The sequence below is a fragment of the Gavia stellata genome, chromosome 2 (assembly GCF_030936135.1).
Source record: "Gavia stellata isolate bGavSte3 chromosome 2, bGavSte3.hap2, whole genome shotgun sequence".
Lineage (NCBI taxonomy): Eukaryota > Metazoa > Chordata > Aves > Gaviiformes > Gaviidae > Gavia > Gavia stellata.
This window is the reverse complement of record NC_082595.1, coordinates 52,133,029-52,153,795: the sequence shown is the minus strand read 5'-3', so window position 1 is coordinate 52,153,795 and position 20,767 is coordinate 52,133,029. Positions and strand designations below refer to the sequence as shown.

The 20,767-nt window shown below is 38.1% G+C and overlaps 1 protein-coding gene across 1 annotated transcript in view; it reads right to left on the bottom strand.

Annotated features, from left to right (window-relative positions):
- Positions 1-1,704: 1,704 nt before the first annotated feature.
- The window catches only part of ARHGAP18 (Rho GTPase activating protein 18), a 69,209-nt gene continuing 50,146 nt past the window's right edge, over positions 1,705-20,767 (bottom strand). The window contains exons 9-15 of the mRNA XM_059833864.1: positions 18,149-18,308; positions 15,512-15,594; positions 14,089-14,295; positions 13,165-13,311; positions 7,407-7,531; positions 6,136-6,197; positions 1,705-4,064 (exon numbers count right to left, since the gene is read on the bottom strand). Of these exons, the coding sequence (XP_059689847.1) occupies positions 3,973-4,064; positions 6,136-6,197; positions 7,407-7,531; positions 13,165-13,311; positions 14,089-14,295; positions 15,512-15,594; positions 18,149-18,308 (876 nt within the window). The 3' untranslated portion in view covers positions 1,705-3,972. The remainder of the gene's footprint in view (positions 4,065-6,135; positions 6,198-7,406; positions 7,532-13,164; positions 13,312-14,088; positions 14,296-15,511; positions 15,595-18,148; positions 18,309-20,767) is intronic.

Here is a 20,767-nt window from a genome sequence, read left to right as displayed (position 1 = left end):
CCACAGTACTGTATTTATTAAAACAGTCCCCTGAAGTCAGATTCGTGATTGCTGTACTTCCGTTATTGGCAATGCGGCAGATTTTTAACACAATTTTTAGAGGATTATATTTGGTTTCTGCAAATCAGATTGATTCACTCCTTCTAGCTGCAGGCAAGCCATTTATGAACACTTTTCCCATTTGTTAAATGGGGATGACAAGTACTTACCTGCCTCAGATGTGGTCTGTGTGCAAACACAGTGGTCTGAAGATCCTTAAAGCATTGCTCTACATAAAAAAAATAATTATTATAAATATTGCTGTAAGATTAGTGCATACACCTTGTATTGTTTTTGAATGGCTGCAACCCTTTAAAAATAGAAGCACGATAGAGGTCTAATCCTCAGATATATTTGATACAGAGCAAATCATTCATTTAGCAAACTGTTCGCCAAGTTAGCTTTCTGCTGCAATTTAACTCAGTAAAAGAGTGTATTTTATTGGACAGTTCCATTGCTTTTAAGAAGAACATCTGACAAAGAAATAACGGGCTGGAGAAAGTTTCAAGCAGGCCTTTCTCAAACATTTCCTTCTCCGTCGGTGCTCACTGGATAAAAGCATCTCCTCACCCCTTGAATTCCTCCCAGTCATGCCACCACATACTGAAAGGCCTGACGGAAACTCAGCCAATGCTTCCAACACATCCAGACCCATTCATCTTCCTCCTCCCCACCACCTTCCTGAAACCTCACCGGCATGCCCGCATGCGCTGCTTGTTGACCTGCCACACCAGAACAACCTGCCATGCTGCTGCCTGCCTCACTGCTGCTCACACAGAGGGGCAGGTGGATGGGATGAGAGCTTTCTTCTTAGCACCCGGGGATATCCAGGGATGGCACATGCGCTTCACACAAGGCAGGGAAGGACAGGAGGCTACGGAAAGTGAGTGCAAACTCTTTGGTCTTTGAAGAGGACAGACTGTGCGAGAAAGGCATCAACACCCCACGCAAGCATCATGGACCCTCTCACCCCACCCCAAAACATACATTGGAGGATGATTTTTGAGCACAAAACCATCCTTACGTGCTCCACAACATCCAGGCAGCGGTACGAGGGGCCACCGCCTGCTTCCCCACTCCTTCCTTCCCCCCATCCCAGCCCTGCAGTGCAGGCAGAGCAGCAGGGATGCACACTAATTGTTAAATCAATTAATCTGTCAGCTGGGTGAAAAAACCCCTGTGGATGTGTTTCCCAAGTTGTCAGTCAAACAATGATCAGCTGCCAAATTTCCCTGAATAAGCAACCCAAGCAATGTTGTCGTCTTAATTATAAAAGATTCTTATCAGCCTACCTGAATGCATTTTGGACTTCCCCCTTGTGCCCTAATTTAATTCTTTAATTATGAGGAATTAAGAGCCAGTGTTTTCAATAAATGATGAGAGGGTTGCTGTTCCCTCGCGTATACCCAGTAAGTGTTATATTATGGATTTAGCCGAGGTGTGCTGTGATTGAGGCAAAGTTTTAAACTGCTAGCCAGTATTTCCTTTTCCAGTCGGCATTCATGTTGCAAGACTCTAACTTATCCATGTCTCTTTTCATACACAAAACTACAAACTACCTACAAAGATAAAATAATGTTACAAAGTGTGAAATTAAAAAATAATCACCGCTTAGTGTCAATTGTGTAAGTTTTACATACAAATATAAGAATTCAAGTGAGAAAAGAAGTCAGAAAAAACAACATTTAATTATAAAAGAGCTTTTTAAATTAAAAAAGATAATGGCACTACACCAGAAACAAAGTTATTTAAGAGATCGTAGCCACAGGGCGGTTGTAATTTTATACTTAAACTGTACAGCTGTTCCTATCATCTGCACTTTGCTCCTGATTAAAATAACATCTAGAGTTCCAGTAACAAATAATCTTTTACAGAACTATAATGTATTATGAAAACACACATCATTTTTGTATTACATGACAAAACCCCCTTATATTTGTTACATTAGATTCATAAATATTTACCTAAGCATTGTACTGGTTTTCTACTCTACCCCTTACATTTAAAGAACGGGGAGTGTGGTTTGTTCTATTGACGGAAGTGATTTGTCTTACAGGGGTTGCCCACAGTGGCACAGTGCTATACCACACAGGGGCACCCATGGAGATGGAGCTTTGAGGGCAGTACAGTCACATTAGAACAATCTCCTATGTTACTCATCCTGCTTTTGAGAACCCTTCAGTGCTTCCTTTCCATATGAAGACAGCCTTTGACTTTAAAAAACAATAAATACTTACACCCCCAAAATTGTTCGTATGCTGTGGATAACTAATCAGTAGGTATCTAATTTTTCTATGACCTTTTAGAATTCTGTTTTACTGCTTACATATAAAAGGGAGAGTTCCAGTGGTTACTTTGGGAACAACACAGTTGGGGCCTATATCCAAAGCTCATCAGAAAGGCCCTTTATTCCTTTAATCAGCTTTGATCACATTAAAAAAATGTAATTCAGTCCTTGATTGTATGTAGAATATTCCCTATGAGGTCAATATAATTCTGTGTGTGCACTCAAAGAAAATATTTCATTCCAAGGATATAATTTCACAGTAGTTATTTCAGGTAGTCAGCACGCAGGTGCGAGCACTTAAGCACGGCTGAGCTAGTTTACAAATTAATTGTAAAGCAGTACACAAGTTAGTGAGCCCAAAGCATCGCTGTGGGACTGGGGCTCTGGAACTACAGTCCACAGCTCTTCATGCAACAAGCCATGTCAGTCTATAATTCATTATCAGTGAATTCCACCGGGAGCTTTCAGTCCCTCCCTGCAAAGAGAAGGATTTACAATAGTTTACTGTTGGACTATTAATTTCTGAAGTGGTTTAGACAGCATCTATCAGCGTAAGGAAAATCAGAATGTGATTTCTAGCCTCGTCTAGGGTAGTCCAGATGGTAGATAATGGCTGATGGTAGATAATAGCCAAAAAGCCTATGTGAACTCCACAGTAGACCTTTACACTGATTTTGAGTGAAAGGTTTGGTGGTTTGCTACCTATGAAATTTAGACAACAATTTCCCTCCACAGTTATTTTATTCTTCCTGAAAGTTTTTGTTGTGCTAGTAATTGGCAGGTTTTGGCAGTTCACAAAATGTAATCTACCAGATGTCAAAAAAACCTGAAACCAGTGTATGTAACATGGCTGCATACCATTGCTGGAAAAACTAGAAGTCTTTCTAGTGCATGACAATATTCCAGAAAGGACACTGCCAAGAGTGGTGAGCTTTGAAAATGACTCACCTTGTCACATGGTCCTTTCTCTTTTCTTTTTTTTTAAATAATCTCAAGAATACAATCAACTGGAATAAGAATAAAAAATATTTAAAAGATCTAGCAAAAAAGCTGCATAGAAAGCATTTTCACAGTTGTTTTTAAATAGTTTTCATCAAACTTTACCTAGGAAGTGAAAAAAATTTCCAAAGACAAATATATTGCATTGAATTTTTTTCCTGTGAATTTCACAATTGCTTGGGAAATTCATATGACTGATTTTAGGTATTTTTAATACTGTACCACTCAGAAGTCCTGATCAGGATTGGGTTCTCCAGTGTACTAGGACTGTAAAGACCTATATGAACACACAATTCTACACAAACAGATTGTAGATCTCTAATATAAAGAGGTTAAACATCTGTTTGAAAAATAAATTCTTCTGAAACAAGACCTACCAGATGGGAGGTAGATTAGTGCCATTAAAATATTTAAGGTACTTATTTCAAATATGACTGGGAAAACTGTGCTATCTCTAAAATTTTGCTGCGAGTAAAACTGAAAATCTACTGGTAATCATTGTTGGGTTTCCATCTTTTTTTTTAACTGGATATGGTTCTATTAATATATATAACACAGTTGAATGTTGAAAGGACACACTATCCCTTTGAAACATTCAGCCTTACAAATTAAGTCCACAGGTTGTTCTTTTGCCATTAGTTGTGAGCTTAGCTCTGCTTAGGTTTTATAACCCACTCAGCATTTGGGTTGAGCTGGTATAGGTCCTTCATGTAGGTATCATCATCAAGGCAGCGTTCTCCTAAAAACAGAAGAGATGGGTGCTTACATCAGTACCAAAAAAGAAAGGAAACAACTTTCAAAGTTCCTGTCACTGTTTTATTCCATTTAGGTTTTCAAGCCTTCTCTGTGGTATTAAACAAAGGACAACACAGCTAAAACCTAGAAGTGCTCTTACCCTTCCCATCTGTCTTGGGAAGGAAGGGAACAGAGGAAGAAGGAAGTAGAGTAGGGGCTGTGCCACCTCTGTGGTACGTTCTAGGTCAGATTCTTCACACAGACCATGCACATGGGAGCTTATCTCTGAGAAAGTTTAGGAAAAAAGGAGCAATGTCCTGGTCCTCTTGTGGTTAAATCCAAACACTTAGTTCACATTTGCATAGAAGCTCATTAAAATTTCAGGTTATTTTCCCCTTCTTAAATGGAAAGTTTGAGCAAGGTTTGTCTTTTCTAAGAAGCCATTACTCTCTATCCTGCTTCTCTTGGTCAGCAGTTCTGCATAGCACTTGTAATGGCTACTGTCCTAGGAGGGAAAAATAGTACAGTGTTCTTGGTGCATTACAAGCGATTAATTTATGTCTAGTAGCTACACTGAAAATAACATATGCTGATCCATCAAGATCTGTGTACTCTTCCCACTCCCTCACAGGCAAAGCATTATCTCATGCATTTGCAGCTCTACATCACAGCCTTTCTCCTACTCCACCGTGCAAGTGGTTGGGGTACATGGCTTGTGTGCCAGCCAGACGTTTCCAGCACACACGCTCCTGAAGCAGGAGGTAAGCAGAGGTGCGACACTGCAGCTAGGTTTGTCTACCAGCTCTTTGGACTCCCTGTGCAGAGCAGGCAAGACTCCCTGATCAACCAGGCTCGATCTCCATCTGCTCCCTCTCCACTTACTGTCCTTGCCAGGTGGCAGCCTGTCTTCCCTCTAGGACTTTTATCCCAACCTACATGACCTGTACCACCCACACTGCTGAACTAGGCCCTCTCCCCCACACAGTGCAGCATGTTCAAGCACTGAGAGCACAGGGACAGTGGTTTGCCAATGTGTATATCCAGTCCCGGTCACGAAGTGCCCTGAAGCTCTATAGTGTACTGAGTACTCAAAAAACATCTGGAGACTTCAGCAGCTCCACCTGCTAGGGGACAGGATCGCAGCATTGCGCGTGTTACAATTATGAACATAAGTGTAAGCATATGAGTATATCATGAGCCTGTGAAGTCTTTGTGCTTTTGGGCTCCCTCTACGTGAGCCAGTCACATCGGGCAGAGAGAGAGAAATGGCAAAGATCACATAAAAAAAAAAAAATATATTAGTGATTAGGTAGAAAGGAAAAATGCTAGAAATAGCAATTTACATACAGGACATGAACTTCCAGAGTACAGAAGTACTGGCTATTCATGGAATTTTATAACTTCAAATAAAGTTTAACAGGTCACAGTTAATAAGAAAAAAGTAAATGCAGGTCCAATCCAATACTGTTTTCTAGTTCTCTTTTTTTTTGCTGAGCATATGAAAAATACTGTGATTAGAAACTGATTCCCAATGCAAAAATACTTTTGCATTCATCAAATAAAACTTCAGAACTGTGTTCAAAATTATCCTTTGGCGTTAACCTTGCTGATCTGCTATTTGCTTTGATCAAGAGGGTCTGGAAGACACAGAGCAGGAAAGACTAACCATTGGAAAATTTTATCACTAGGTCAATCTTTCTGGTTGAGTGTTTTTTCCCCCAAAGGAACCTGCAAGCAATGCTCAAATGCAGAGCACTTATTATGCCTCAATACAAAGAGATGAATAAGATGAACTTCAAGCACCTTCCTATCCAACCTTTCTGTGCTTCTTCACTGTACATACACACTAGGAACACCCCTTACAGCTGCCGTCTTCCTCTGGGAGAGATAATATGATACTACTAATATGATGATCATACCAACATCTCTGCTTTCCTTCTCCCCAAGGTTAACTGTCTGCCTTAGTGTCAGGGAGAACTAGGGACATGAATAAAAATGCAACCACAGTGAAGCCCAGGGACAACATGCAAGGAATCCTGTTCTAGCAAAAGAATTTGTTCAGAAGCCATTCTTACCAATATTTCCTCCTATTTCATAAAGGAAGACCTCTTCTTTCTTGAGTGTTTGGACATTTCCACTGTCAGGAACAAAATACAATGAATGACTATATTGCAAAAGAGGTTGTACACCGGCCAATTAGACGTGTCTGGAAGAAATTATGCTAATTAAGATCAGCAGTGTACCTGTGATAAACCTTTCATGTTTATACTCATTTACTGATACAGTAAGTGAACAAGAATACCCCTGCATGCTAGTGCAAATGAATAGTCCTGCAAGTGAGCAATACACTATAGAACAGGTAAAATAAGATGGATGTGACAAAACTGTGGGGTTTAGAAAACAATTGCATTGTTATTAGCAAGTAGTCTGATAATTACCCTCTGATTTTTCTTTCACTGCTGCTGCAAAAATAAGTATTCCCCTCAAACACTTCATATTTCTGAAAAAGCCTTATGGTTGGGTGGGAGAAACCACATTCTTGATGGTTTTAATTTTGCTGCAACTAAAAGAATAAAAACCAAGACAGTGGAAGAATAAAATGCCTGTATTACAAAGGGATTCTATTATTCTCACTGCTTAATTGTAATAATATATGCTAAGGCACAGACAGAAAATAACTTTCTGTCAAAAGTGTAAACCTCTAAAAACAGCATTTAGGAAAAAGCAGCTTCTTAATTTCAACTAGTGTACCATGTTATTGCTTTCGCATGAATAGCTATATATGATGCACACGTGTGTTAAATATTTGTTTTTGCTATGTCTATTCTGATTTCTTACTTTGTAAAATATGTAGAAGCTTGATTGAAACTTCTCCCTTTCTAAATGGATTTGGATGACTCAAATGTAGCTTTCCTTTTAAATCACTGCACATGCATGACATTTGCACATATTTATATCCCAATACCTATACTGCTGCTATATATAAATGCATTTTTTAACAAAATATTTTCTTTCTCTTATCCTCATTCCTTTGTTTCCTAGACTTATTTTCTTGGAGTTCCCTTCTATATTCTCCCCAGAAAATTATAAAAGTATTCCTGACCCATCAGATTAAATAGCAGTTAATTTTTCACTAATGGCACTCATGTATTCCTGAAGGCTTTAAGAGCTTTAATGACATTAGGAGCATTAAGTTAATTCCTCAAGCATGTATTCTAATGGCTAAATTCGGCCGAAAAGTTAATGAACTCACCTGGACATAAAGTATTTTATAACTTTTTTTTTTATACAATATATGAAAAGTCACTTCACTCAAAATGATAACAAAACAAAAATGTGTTAGTACCTTTTCTGGCTGAGAAACCTGGCTACTATATCACTGGCTTTCAGTTCTTCTGTCAGCTGTATTGCCATGGAAACTTTAGAAAGATGAGGTGCTTGCACCCGTATCACTCCCTGAGGAACATCAGCCTACAAAGCAATAACAGTGTTGGAACAAAGCTGCTAGCAGCTGGCTTTGATGAGCTTCTCAAAATACAGTATGGAATAAGTAACGTAGTACAGTGCTCTGTGCTTAACTACTATCTACTACACTTCGCTACAGAAATACGATAACTACACAGTAATTCAGTAAATTACATCAGGCCTTCAAATCCCTTTTTAACAGCAGGGAGAACTTCAGAGCAAAAGAACAGTAGTGTTTAATTATTTTTCAAAGATGTTAAGAATAACAGTAACAATTACTGCTATATTAAGAACACACTTCAGTATGATAAGCATATGAGACAGATACGGAAAAGGCTTGCTGCAGGCATGAAAGCCAGGCAACCCTCCTGCACCACCCCCCTGCTAAAACTTCCAGAAGAAACCTTTCCAGTTCCATTTAATCTGAATTTCATGCCAAAAAAAGAAATCACAAAGTATTCACGGGTCAGTCTACTTTAAGTGATTCCTCTTTTCAAATATCATTTCCTTTTAAAACAGATATTCACTACTGCAGCTTTTGCTCCCTATTTTTTATTCTCCAGAATATATTCAGCTAGTCAACCTGCAGGTCTGACTACACAATGGATTTGTATTTTATTTCAACCCCAAAATCCTTGATGATGAATATCAATCATATTAGTTACAGAGAAGGAGGGCTCCAAAGGACAGTTTTTCTATTCAACTTGCAGTACATGACATTTGAAGTTATAAAAGGCATAATTTATTTGTGAATAAGGTCCTAATTTCTGTTCCTGGAAATCTTGAGGTAATTTTTCTATTCGTATTACATTACCATTTACCCAAATGTACTCATTTTGATAGGAGAAGAAATGTAAGAGTCTCAGTAGTCAAGGTTGATTATGACAGTTCATTCTCTTCTTTCCCCTCCCTATTTATTGCAATTGTAAGGCTGAACTTTTCTTCCTCCACCATCAATGAACAAACCTGAGCACCTGTGAATCTAGAATAGCTTCTCTGAAACCACTGGAGTTAAACGAATATAAACCAAGTATAGATGTGAGCAGAATAAGAAGCACAGCTTCCTGAAAAAGCTAAAGGCTTATTACTATACAAGTGATGAGCTATGGTAAGTAATTTTAACTAAACAATCCTTCTATATCCAGCCTTATTATTTATTGATTTAAAAATACTAGACATAATAACCATTTCTGTCTAAAGCATTAAGAATCACCAAATTGAGAATTTGCTTCATAGTAATCATGGAATCAAAGATTCGTAAGGTTGCAATGGATCTCAAAGAGCAACTCCCTACATTTATGCCTAAATTTGTCAAATCTGTTCTTTAAGGCCTCCACCTATGGAAACAATGGCTGTAGCCATCTGCTAGGAAGTTAATTCCTGCTTAAAAATCTTTTGTTTCTTTCCAAACTGTTGGGATCCTGGCAAAAGGAAAGGAAACTTTTAAGGATGAAATGGTTATTTACAGATGTCCCTAACTGGTCTGTCATAAAATTCAGCATGGTAAATTTAAATTAGTTTTCATTTTTGTATGCAATTCTGTATCATTTGTCTCAGCTGATTTTAATGGAGTTTTTCTCTACACAGCAGGCATGTGATAAATGATTTAAAAACCTGCCTGCTTTGAGTATATTAGAGAAGGAATAAGGAACGTCCACAGAGCTGTAACATTATGGTCACAGATCAAACAGAATAATTACTTTGTTTATTTAGACAGAATCATTATTAGCTCAGCTAATGAATGCATTTTGCCACCTTCACCACCTGCATTTACAGAAGAACTCATGCTCAGCTGCACAGTTTGTTCATGGTGCCCAATAATAGAGAGAACAGATACTGGGCATCCCCTAGCCCATTCACTGTGCAAGCTGGGGGGAAAGAAAATGTTGCCATAAAACATCTAGGAGCAAAGTCACAGAAGGACCTGTTCTCTGCACAGCACAGTTCAGAACATCCAAGTTAGGGCTCCACATCACAACATATAAGCCAAGTACCTATAAGGTGACTGACAATATGCTGAAGGGTGGGTCACCTATACTATCTAGTTTGCGAGTCCTCTCTCCTGCCTCACAGGTTCTCTCAGGATGAGGTTTACAATACTGAAACTTCTGGCTGAGTTAGGTACATGCACACTTTAGAAACCTGAAGAGAGATATGTCCTCAGTTGATGGAAAATACACTGGCCTACAACATTTAGTCTGTAGCAGGCACAGCAGTCACCTGTGAGGTACTCATGGTCTTTCAAACCCTTTCTTTTCAGAGGGACTTGAATCTATGTATCACAAAAAAAAAGGCAGCTGCTTGGCTATAGGATCTGGGGTGGGCCTCTTCCAGATTCTCCTGTTCCATTTTGAATGACACACTTAAACATTCATCAGGCTAGATGAAGAGAGGAAAGAAGTGACTATGCAGTATTTTCACTAATGACTCAGATGACAGAATATGATATATACTTATTAAATGTGTGAATGATATCAAGCAGGAATGGGGCACTAGCATTATGAAGAACAAAACTAGAATTCAAAAGGATCTTGCTACATGGGAGACAAAGTGTGAAAGAAATGGGATACAGCTGTTCTCTTTGAACTGCAAAGTGTTGCACATAGTTTGGGACAAACAACTGTAAAACTGTACAATGAGAAATGATGTAGCAGGTAGCAATTTTTTTAGCAAATAATCTGGCATTGCAGTGGATAACAAATTCAGCAAGAGTCAGTAACGTTATACTGTGAAAATTCAAATGGGTTATGCAAACAGAATGGCTATGAAATACAATGGTTATTCTAACCTGCCTTAGATAAGCCCAGTAGCACTGCATTGTACTGCTAACATGACTGCTCCTTTTTTTGGAACAATTGCAGCTTACAGAGGAATACAATGACGAACGGTATAAATCTGGCTATGCTAGTAGGTAAATTTCCAGTCCTGAGGGCATCTTTCTTTGCCTGGCTAGAGCATTATGCACCCCAACAGCAAGAAAAAGACTTAATCCCTAACACAGACTTGAGGCCATAGGTGTGCAGAGGTATCCTGAAAAGCAATTAACCCTCATGAGTCCTCTAGTATTAACCACTCTCAATTAACCCTCATGAGCCCTCTAATATTAACCACTCTCAGCACTGTACAGAGATCTTGCCCAAAATTTGCAGTAAATGCTATTTAACCTCTGTCTTAAAAGGGGAAATGTGTTTGACAGACAGGCCTCATCAGAAATAAGATGAAATTTTATCCAAATGAGCTGACTGCCATTAAGAATGCAGACACTGAGGTACTTCTGTAAAGTATGGAAGTGACTCAAGCTCTGTACATCTATGTTTTATCATGTGGGGTGCTACAGCATGTGGTAGAAAATAGCAACTTTTACTTAGTTTTTATTCAGCTGCAACACAAGATAATTAACTCTCAAAAGTTTCAAACAGTATTCACTGGAGTGGTGATTCACAAGCCTGGGTGCCTCACTTGCCATCTAATAGTGAAATGCAGTTCAGGAACTGCACAGGAAAATCACCTCAATTTCAAATTCAGGCAGTATAAACTGGAGAAAAAAAAAACCACAACAAATTTTCCTTAAAGAATGAGACAATTTTTTACTTGGAAAAATGTATTAAATTGTCATTCACAATGAAGCCTTATCAATTTGTGAATACGATTTTAAGAGTAATATGTTCTCAGGCACCCAAATTACCAAATGCTTCAAATAAGTACGAAGGATTTGCGAAAAACTGTACCATTTAATTTTGAAGGAAATCCCCACAGATTTCTAGGGCTTAAAGAAAATTCTTGAATAGTAACTTTACATTTACATGTGGATAAGAATGTATTACATGAGACTTCAGCCCTAACTCTCCAGTGGATTAAAAAGGCATATTTTACTCTAAAAGACCAACGGCACTGTATTACAAAAACATCCAATACCTGAAGTTGCAACAGCATTTGCCTATTTCAGTGTATTTGCTGTTATTTCTATGTTGAACAGGGGATGGCAGCATTAAGTGTCATCTCATCATAACTCAACTGAATTGTATTCAAAGAATCCTTTTCTTATTAGACAGTATAAAATAAGTGCCAGTGTTTAATTAGGTTTATTTTTAAATTGTATGTAAGTCCTCATTCTGTGTACAGATTCCTTCATAGAGATGGATATGAAAGTAAGGCAAAGTGATGCCTGGGGAATTAATTAATTTTGGACATTAAGAGATATGTCAAATACTGCATACAAAACGAAGTAGGAACACTGAAATATATGTCTCCAGCAGATATCGGATGCAGTTTTCCAGAGGATCCAGCTATTTGCACATCCAAAAAAAAAGATGGCATACTTGCAAGATCAAACTAGGCAGCTTTGAGGGATATTACAGCATATTCATTTGCCATATTCTATTTTTTGGTTTAATAGCTTAAAAAAATGCCTTTATTAGAATATAATAACCCTTTTTTGTAACAGTTTGCCATACACATACTTGATAAGAAAAACACAGACCATTCAGACCAATGTATTTTTACAAGCTACCACAAGATGTCTCTAATTCACTGGTATCTTCAATATGAGTTCAACCCACAAGGTAGTATTTTCACACCACCTAAATCTGATGTGTATCCATTATGTTATCAAGATACACATATTTGGTGTTACGTTACCTGTTTACGTATTTAAGATAACTTTGGAATCATGTCTTTTGAATGCATTATAATTAAGATACTATTCTGTATAGGCTAATGAGCTTTAAAAAATTGTAATTACTAACTTCATTGAAATCATAAGTAATAAGAAATTTCAAGGTACATGAAATGTATTTTTGAAAAGTTTCTGTGTCAGTGGGAACAGTTAAATTAAAATATTTCTAAAGTACAGGAAAAATTCACACTATAATGCCACAGGATTTTTTTTTTTCATTGTAAAGAATGTGAAGGGTGTTACACTGAAACTTATGCCTTGACATCACCGATGGGTCTGGCAGAAGTCAATTACCTAATGCAGAGATACTGAACTGTAGATTATATACACAAGAGTAACTTGGCAGTAGATACTTCGACAATAGCTGCATAAGAAGCAGTTCATAATTTTTTGACATTTGTTTCATCCTTTGGGGTTTCTTGGGGTGGGCAGATTGTGCGTGCTCTAGCATGCTCCACTTTACAAGGAATAGTTAAAGATTTATTGAGGCAAACAGTTCAGTGGTTTGGGAACTGCTGTAGTAGGATTAAATGCTAGCTTTATTTCCAAACACTATTAAATATCAAATAGTGAAATCTAGATATTTATTTTTCAAGTAAACACGTGGTCTGCTGTGCCTTTCATTGGGCAGCAATGCATCTAAATGTGGGTACAGTGATACTGAGTGTTGTCACCACACTTGCTCCCTCTACAGATATAGACCTAACACACTTTTGTTTCAGATGCCCAACCTGAAACAACCTGTGGGATGTAATTTTTCAGAACAGAAATATTTTGAAAAATCTGGGAAAACAAACAAAGAGCCCAACCCTCTAAATGTGTCATGCTGGTAATAGACTATGGAACCCATATTAACTTGCTATCTGTTGAAATTCTCAGTTAATAAATGTAGATATCCCCTCTGCTATATCCACTAGAGATGACAGTCTTATTAATAAAGTATTTCAGATGTATGTTTCCTTACATCATTAGGGGTCTTCTCCTGCTTCTCATGCTTTTCCCGGTCATATGCCATCTTTTTCAGAAGTTTCTTCATAGCTTTGTCCTTTTTCTCCTTCTTCTGACTTTCAGTGTTTTGTTTTCTCACTTGGTTAACAATAAACTTAGGAATCTAGATGAATATAGATAGTAAATATGAATATCTACATAATTTCCTTAAGTAACTAATCTGTCAGGTAGAACTCAAAAAGATAGTATTTATTTCCAGTAATAATAAAGATTCAAATAATATAAAGCTGTAAAACGATTTAAAAAATACTCTGTGACGTTATATTCCATCCAGTAAGCTCTCAGGGGAACAGAGGTGGAATCATGAAGTGTCTTTACTTTCCTCAGCCAAAAAAATTCACTTAACACTTAGTCTGTACAACGGTGTTAGTAACTTCTCCTCACATGCAGCAAAGGTCAAAATTGTTTAAAGTTGCTGATGGACAACAAAGCCCAAACTTCTCCAGTCTGTCTAAGTTAGAGCTTTGCTTGAGACCATGGCACGACTTCGTGTTTTATCAAAACATGTTTTATGTAATATGAAGATTGGCCCAAAAGGGAAATGGACTAAAACACCATGTTTCCTGCTAATATCTCTAAGCAGAAAAGAATAAATTCCTCATAACAATGCATACTAATAGGCCAAAGATCACCCAAGGACTTACTTTTGAGTTCACATATGGTACATACACTATTAAAACTGTGACCATCAGAGCTTAATGCTACAATAAGATGTAATGATTCTGTTTCACTCCCGTAAGAGTTACCTACAAGCAAGAACGCAGCTGGATGGGGCTGATCTTTCTCTAAATCATGGAAATAATTTCATATTACTTCTTTGTTCAGATGCTTTCTTTGCAAAATTCATGTTCTCTCTCCCCCCCCTTAAGAATACACTTACTGTCCAGAGAAGTTTTTGGTACTGAATCATAAAGCGCATGACATTTGCTGTTCCAGCTGCCATAACAAACTCGCTTTGTTCAATAGTCTTTGAGCCAAACCCATGAAACGTGAAAAGGTTTGGGGCCATCACCATTGCAACATTCTTTAACGTCATTTTATTTTTGTCTCGATGATCAATTACCCTTTGGAGGAATTCAAGCAGTACCTGAAATAACAGCAGAACTTACAGCTCAACTCTGCACATGAAAAAGTTAGTGAAACACAATGTTACATATTTTTGGAAAAAGCTCTTTATTCCTAATAAAAACAGATGAAATGCAATCAACAACAGGAAGTGTGGATATGTTTGTTCACAGGACTGTAATGCAAGTTTTGTTTCCTTTAAGTAATGAAATAAATCATTCTCACTGTTTTTGTGGATAACATTTTCAAAACCACTGAAGTGACTTCAAAGCCCTGCATGGCAAGTTTTTTTTTTTTCAAAACTCTCATTACGTAGATGCACAAGTAGCATCCCACAGATGCTTTTGAAAACATTACTGTTGGCTTTTCTTAAATTGAAAGTGAACACAATAGTGCCAGCTGTCATGGTTATGGCAACATGGAATGGCTAGTTCTGTAGGGTAAGCAATTCATGAGTAAACCACTGCATTGTGAATGACAGGTAGCCAGTTACAAACTGACAATCTTCAATTAATTCACTTCCAGATACTTGTAACTCAAATCAGGAGCCATCCTGACTGCTTACACACAGTAAATAAACTCAAAAAGAAATTAATGTTTAAACAGGAAGACCTAGTAGGATTTTACCTGTAACATCCTACACAAATGCATCCTACACAAATCCTGCAAATTCATTTTCGATTGTAGCAATTTTAATAGTAAACATATTCTGAAAAAGATGAATAGGTTTGCTACAGAAGGACAAGCCCAAATTGGAAGACTCCATGTAACATGCTGCAAATACCAATAGGAAGTGTAAATTCCTAGCTTATTGAGAGTAGAAACAAACAGCACAGAGGAAAGCGGGGAATAAAAATGAAGAGCTAAACCCATTTCATTAAAGCAAACTCTCATCCATAGTATTCTAACACTGTTTATTTTTTGCATTGGAAATTATGACTGCTGCTGCTGCAAAAAGGAACAAAACTTGTAGGAGAAAAGGTCGCTCACTGGGAGATTATTATTGCAATCTTCTGGAAAAATTTCAAGTCACATTCTTAAAAGTCATTTGGGAGGAATTAGGGTCCTAAGGATTTTTTTTTTTCATAAGTTCCGTGAAATATGAAAAAAGAATCGCTAGTTTCAGCATTTATTTTGAGCTGAAAAAAAGAATGTTAAAAGACAACAGCGTTCATTACAGTGGATTCACAGAAACAGACAAAATATTTGTGCAGGAAGAAAGTATTAGCGATTCTAACCTTCAGAGTGTCTCTGTTTGCTTCAGGTAGAAGGAGAACCAAAAGATTCAAAGCTTGCAGTTGCTGTTTCTTCGTTGGAAGATCTGCCAGTGAAGCACATGAACCTCAGTATTTTAAAATTGTCATTTGTCTTTTTCAAAAAGCATGATTACAAAGTGGAAACCTCATGCAAAATGCTGAATGCATACACATGGCTAATTGTCACAGTATGACAAAGGACTGGCAGATCCTTGTTTTCTGATACTCATTTCCAAATGTTCTTTTAGGATTCAGTTGCTGTATGACTCAGCAGTCTTCTGGCAACATTTTCTAGATGCCTTGTGATTCTTTATTTTGCAATGTTACAAGAAGAAATAGCTAACAGTTCCTCCCTTTTTGAGCCTGTGCCCCAACACATGAAAGGGTATATTCAAAACTGCTTTCACAGTTTCTCTGACTGCTTTAACAGTTGCATGGTCTCCCAAGTCACCCACGCAGAATGAATACCACATGTTGCTGAATAAGGCGGGTCTCCAGCGACATAAGCAGCAGCAGCTGCAATGGCAAACCAGTGAGGATAAAGCCAAGAGCAGAGAAGCTTAACACGTATCTACAGCAGTGAGTGCCAAACCAATTGTGGCAAGCTACAATTAAAGAAAAGTGACGTTGGTTCTGCCTTTTACCCAATTGCTCAGCGGTGCGTCATTCACCCAAGATGCAGGATGAGTGCAACCCTACCCTCCTCTACCTCCTAGAAGAGCTCCTATGTTCTGTCAGTGTTGAGCAGCAGAAAGACCTAACTCTCCCACATTTGTCACATGTGATAAACTTCCCCCTGTCACGCTTTAGAGGATGTGCTCTGGCAAGTCTTCGCAGCAGATTCCTAATGAATCAGGCCATACATAAAAATAAGTGAAGAAGGAGGTACCTGTACTTGACATAGTTGTATCACAGTATTTCAAAATTCAACAGAGCTGTTCTCATGCATCCTGCTGGGATTCCAACTGAACTGCTATTTCAAATACATTTCATCCAAATTAGTTTGGGAGATAACCACCAAAAAAAAGTTCATCGATGAAATAAAAAAATCTCTTGCTGACTACTTTCTACCATAATAAAAATTAAGGATCTGAACAAATGAGTGACAAATTACATAGCCATTTAAAACATGCAAGTAGTGATAACAGTGTATCCACCTGCTCTAGAAAGACATACATTAAAAGTAAGGCTTAAATTTAGTTCCAAAACACCATGGCACAATGCTCAAAAAGCAATGAGAATCAATCTTTTCCTAGGAAAGTAAGCAAAAATACAATTGCAAAACAATTAAAATTCGTTACATAAATCAAGGTTTTCTGTCTGTTCACCTAAATAACAACTGAATTTTAGTTAAGTTACTTAAATTAACAAATTAAATTGTTTACATTAAGTTGTTCAAATATTTAATTCTAACCACACTACTTAGTCACAGTATCATGAAAACCACCGAATATTTTAACAAAGATGGCTAACACCTAATCTTATTACACGTAACCAACAAGACAGGCAGACAATTTAAACAATGGGAGGCTATGAAGTGCTATGTCTGTTTCGCATCAAATCCTTTGACTCAATGTAGAAAGTGTTTTGGATCCTGGCACCTGAGTATTTTCTGGATAAGTAAAACCACATAAGCCTTCAGACAGCTCAGGAGCGGCAAGCAGAAATGCTCCTGGCTCCAACCAGTATCCAGTAAGTGGAACAACCTTGAGGAGCTGTTTGCTGCCAGCACCATTTGAAAGCATTCTGGCCAGCTTTAACTTGCCACTCAGTACTGCAAAATCAACACCACTATGTAGCAGGCCTAAGCACCAACCCCCTACTCCCACCAACTTAATGGCCTTGAAAGGCAGCTCACAACCCGGAGACTGACACAGCCCACAGTTTTTAAGAATATTCATCTGTCTGCCTGTCCATGGGAATTCCCTGAAAGTGTCCCTTAGAAATGAGCCATCACTCTGCCTGCAGACAAGAGGGAATACATTTTTCTGAAACTTGCATTCCTGTGTCGGCTGGGGAGTTAATGTATATGGGTTCTCACTTCTGATTAACTATCACCAAGCTGCTGCCTTTCAATTACAGCTGGTATGTTTGCTGTTTTGGTGACCAGTTGGCAAGGAGGACATTTTCACAGGAACTTCCTGATCTCAAGGGACCAGGGATGATCAACAGTTCTGACTGTTCTGCTCTAACTTTTCCTATTGTAAATGGATGAAATACCCTAAACAGTATAAATTCCCATGTTAGATTTTCTGCAGAACTATTATATCTTTGCTGTTGTTTTCTTTTGAAGCAAATATTGTTTATAAACTGATACCATCATACACAATTTCCTTATAACCCATCTATATCCCCTAATGACTATCAGAAACATCTTACCAGAAAGTGGCAGTGTGCCTTCATTTTATATGTAAACTAATAAAATGGATGTTCCATGAAAAATGTTATTTGTACATTAGCAAAAATATGCCCAGTTTTTCTCAGAAGAAGTCATATTGCTGTTATTCAATTTGTTTTTCAGTTTCACATATTATTACCGAAAATACCACTACAGCAAAGAAGCACTTCTCTACATTGGTATCAATTCTTCGCAGCTGAGACAGAAAGGACACTACTCACTCTGTACATCTTGGAAAGCTTTGAGATATTCTACAGTGAGGAGTGGCTGAGGCAGTTCACGGATGAAGAGTTTTAAAAGACTTGCTGCATCATGTTGCTTTACATTTTCCCAGTTGAAAGTCCCTTCATAAAATTTTGCTTCCAGTTCTTGGCAAAGACTCTGAAAGGCAGTAGATACAAAGAGCGTCAGTAACACTTGGCTGCTGGAAGTCACGCGTTATACACACAGCAATACTTCCCAGACTTTGAAAGGGGGGGGGCGGGAAGGGACATCTGAAATACCACTTAACTCCAGCTGCCGCTGATCTTTTGCTACAAAAAGATAATTTGGGGATCAGAAGCACTGAAAGCAAACACATAGTAATAGGCAGCAGACGGCCAAATCATATACAAAGAAATCCCATGGGCCTGCCTCAGGGCCATATGGAATATACTGTAAGAACCAGATATCATATTCATTCACGTAAGGGTAATGACTTCCCCTCCCCCAAAATATTAAGATGTGGCTGACGTACATAGCAGTTCTGAAACTACTACCAAAAGGTGTTGCTGTAATGCATGCCTGGTCATTTTCATAAACAAATATGGCAATTACGGGTGTTGACACACAGTTTCCTACCAAAACATACACTAAGGGGAGGCTGGTTCTCTTTTTGAAAAACAGGGAGAGGATTTGTGTGACTGAATAGCTGGATGTCTTGCCATCTAGAGGAAACTCCATGCCGCTGGCCACATACAGCTTTGCCTAGCACTGGATGTCAAACATGCCCTCTAAGGAAGGGGACTGTACTGCAAAACATGAGGTTATGCAACAGAATAAACAGCACTGAAAGTCTCAGTGATACCTCGTAAATCTGGGGCTGAGAAAGGGCAGGATACTGTTGGCAGCGGACATTACCATATACCTGCCTTGCTCCCACAGCAGTGCTATTACTAGGTTTCCAGAGATGGACGAATGGGAACACGCTGCAAAGACTGAGTCCTTCTTAGTCTCCCATTAAGCACCACTCCCAGCCTTCCACCAACTTCATTTATTTCCCAGTCTGGCAGAGTGGGAAGTGGCATCAGTATAGGGCCAGTGGCCCTGAGACACCTCTCAAGTCCCTCCCTTCTTCTTGCCTCAGTTCTTCCAGACAGAAAATGAGGACAGAGACACTGGCTTGTTTTGTAAAGTATGCGAGATGAAGTGAGGGAAACTGCTATGGAAAAATATGGCCTTAGTTATTTATCTGGACAAGAAGGGTACTTTGGATAGAGGATATTAGATACATTTTTAAGATACTGTTCTCATTAAATTTAACATTGTCCGAATAGAAAATGGATCTATTTCCAAAGAAAATGTGTACACTTAGGTTGACATAAAAGTTGGATATTCTCAACTGTCCTCCAGACAGATCTTCTGTCTCCACTGATTACGTAAGGAGTTCAAAAGTGCTAAGTTCCTAACTCAGATGTCTAAAGTCAAGTGGGTATGATTTCCTGCTCATCAATGAAAGCAAGCTTTAGAAACAAAGATGACAATTCTCCCTCTGAGTCTCATCAGCTCATCCATCCTCATTCAGACCAAATTACTGTGGCAAATGCAGTATCAAACAACTAAATAAAATGAATTGCTTTTTCTGAGAGGCAAGAGCAAAAATGTCAGCTTTACATCCTAATGGGCCAATGCTTAGATTTTAAAGTAAATGTATTTAACTACGGGGTATTATAGATATGCAATGCAATTTTTTAATACCTCCTCTAAAATCTATAGAATAAGATAGCAAAATGTTTTTTCTTGAGATTATCTGTGCCCTTCTATAAAACTACATAAGGAGGAAAATATTTTCTTTTTCTACAGGAGAAAAAAGTTTAAGACAATTAAGAGAAAACATCAGTCCTTTAGTATGCCAAATTCTTTGTTTTTCTATAAAGTTTTCCATTTGAATAAGTGAAGGAACTTAACATCTTTGCTAACAAAACAACTGCTTAAATCAAAGCAGCAGCTCCGGCAAATAAACAGGCAAAAAATTAATGAAAGTCAAATAGTGAATGATCCTCTGCCTGGGAAATTGTATTAAACTGATAAAATCAAAGAATAAACAAATACAGAAAATCACTCTGAAATCATTCTAGTGTGCAGAACTGATGAAAAGTGGAAAATAAAGAATGGAGGAAAATCGTAAAAAAACCCGTATCTTAGTTACTGGTAAATAAACAAAGCCTATTTCCATAATATTCCCTTCTTTCAGTTGTTTCCAATGAACCAGCTGGTGTACCAAGTTCTACACGACAGAGGCTGGCAGACGTCTTCAGACAGCTGAATCCACTTCAATGGTTCTTTCCGTTTCGAATTTAAGGCCAGTTCAGACCATCTTTTTAACACATTGATTCTTGGCATGAATCATACTGTGTATTTAGTTTCCTCCATTAAGGCAAATACTGGGGAAGAGCCTGCATGTAATTGGCACTCACTCTGCGAAGTGTCGGTGTGCACGGACGTGCCTAACAAGATTGCACTTAGTGAGCAAAGCAGTTATATTGCTGTTCATAAAACTAAATGTGAGAGGTTCTTCAGTGCATGCTGGTTGCCTTGCCCTATAACACAGGTTAAGTCTAGCTATTAAAATAGGCTCACAA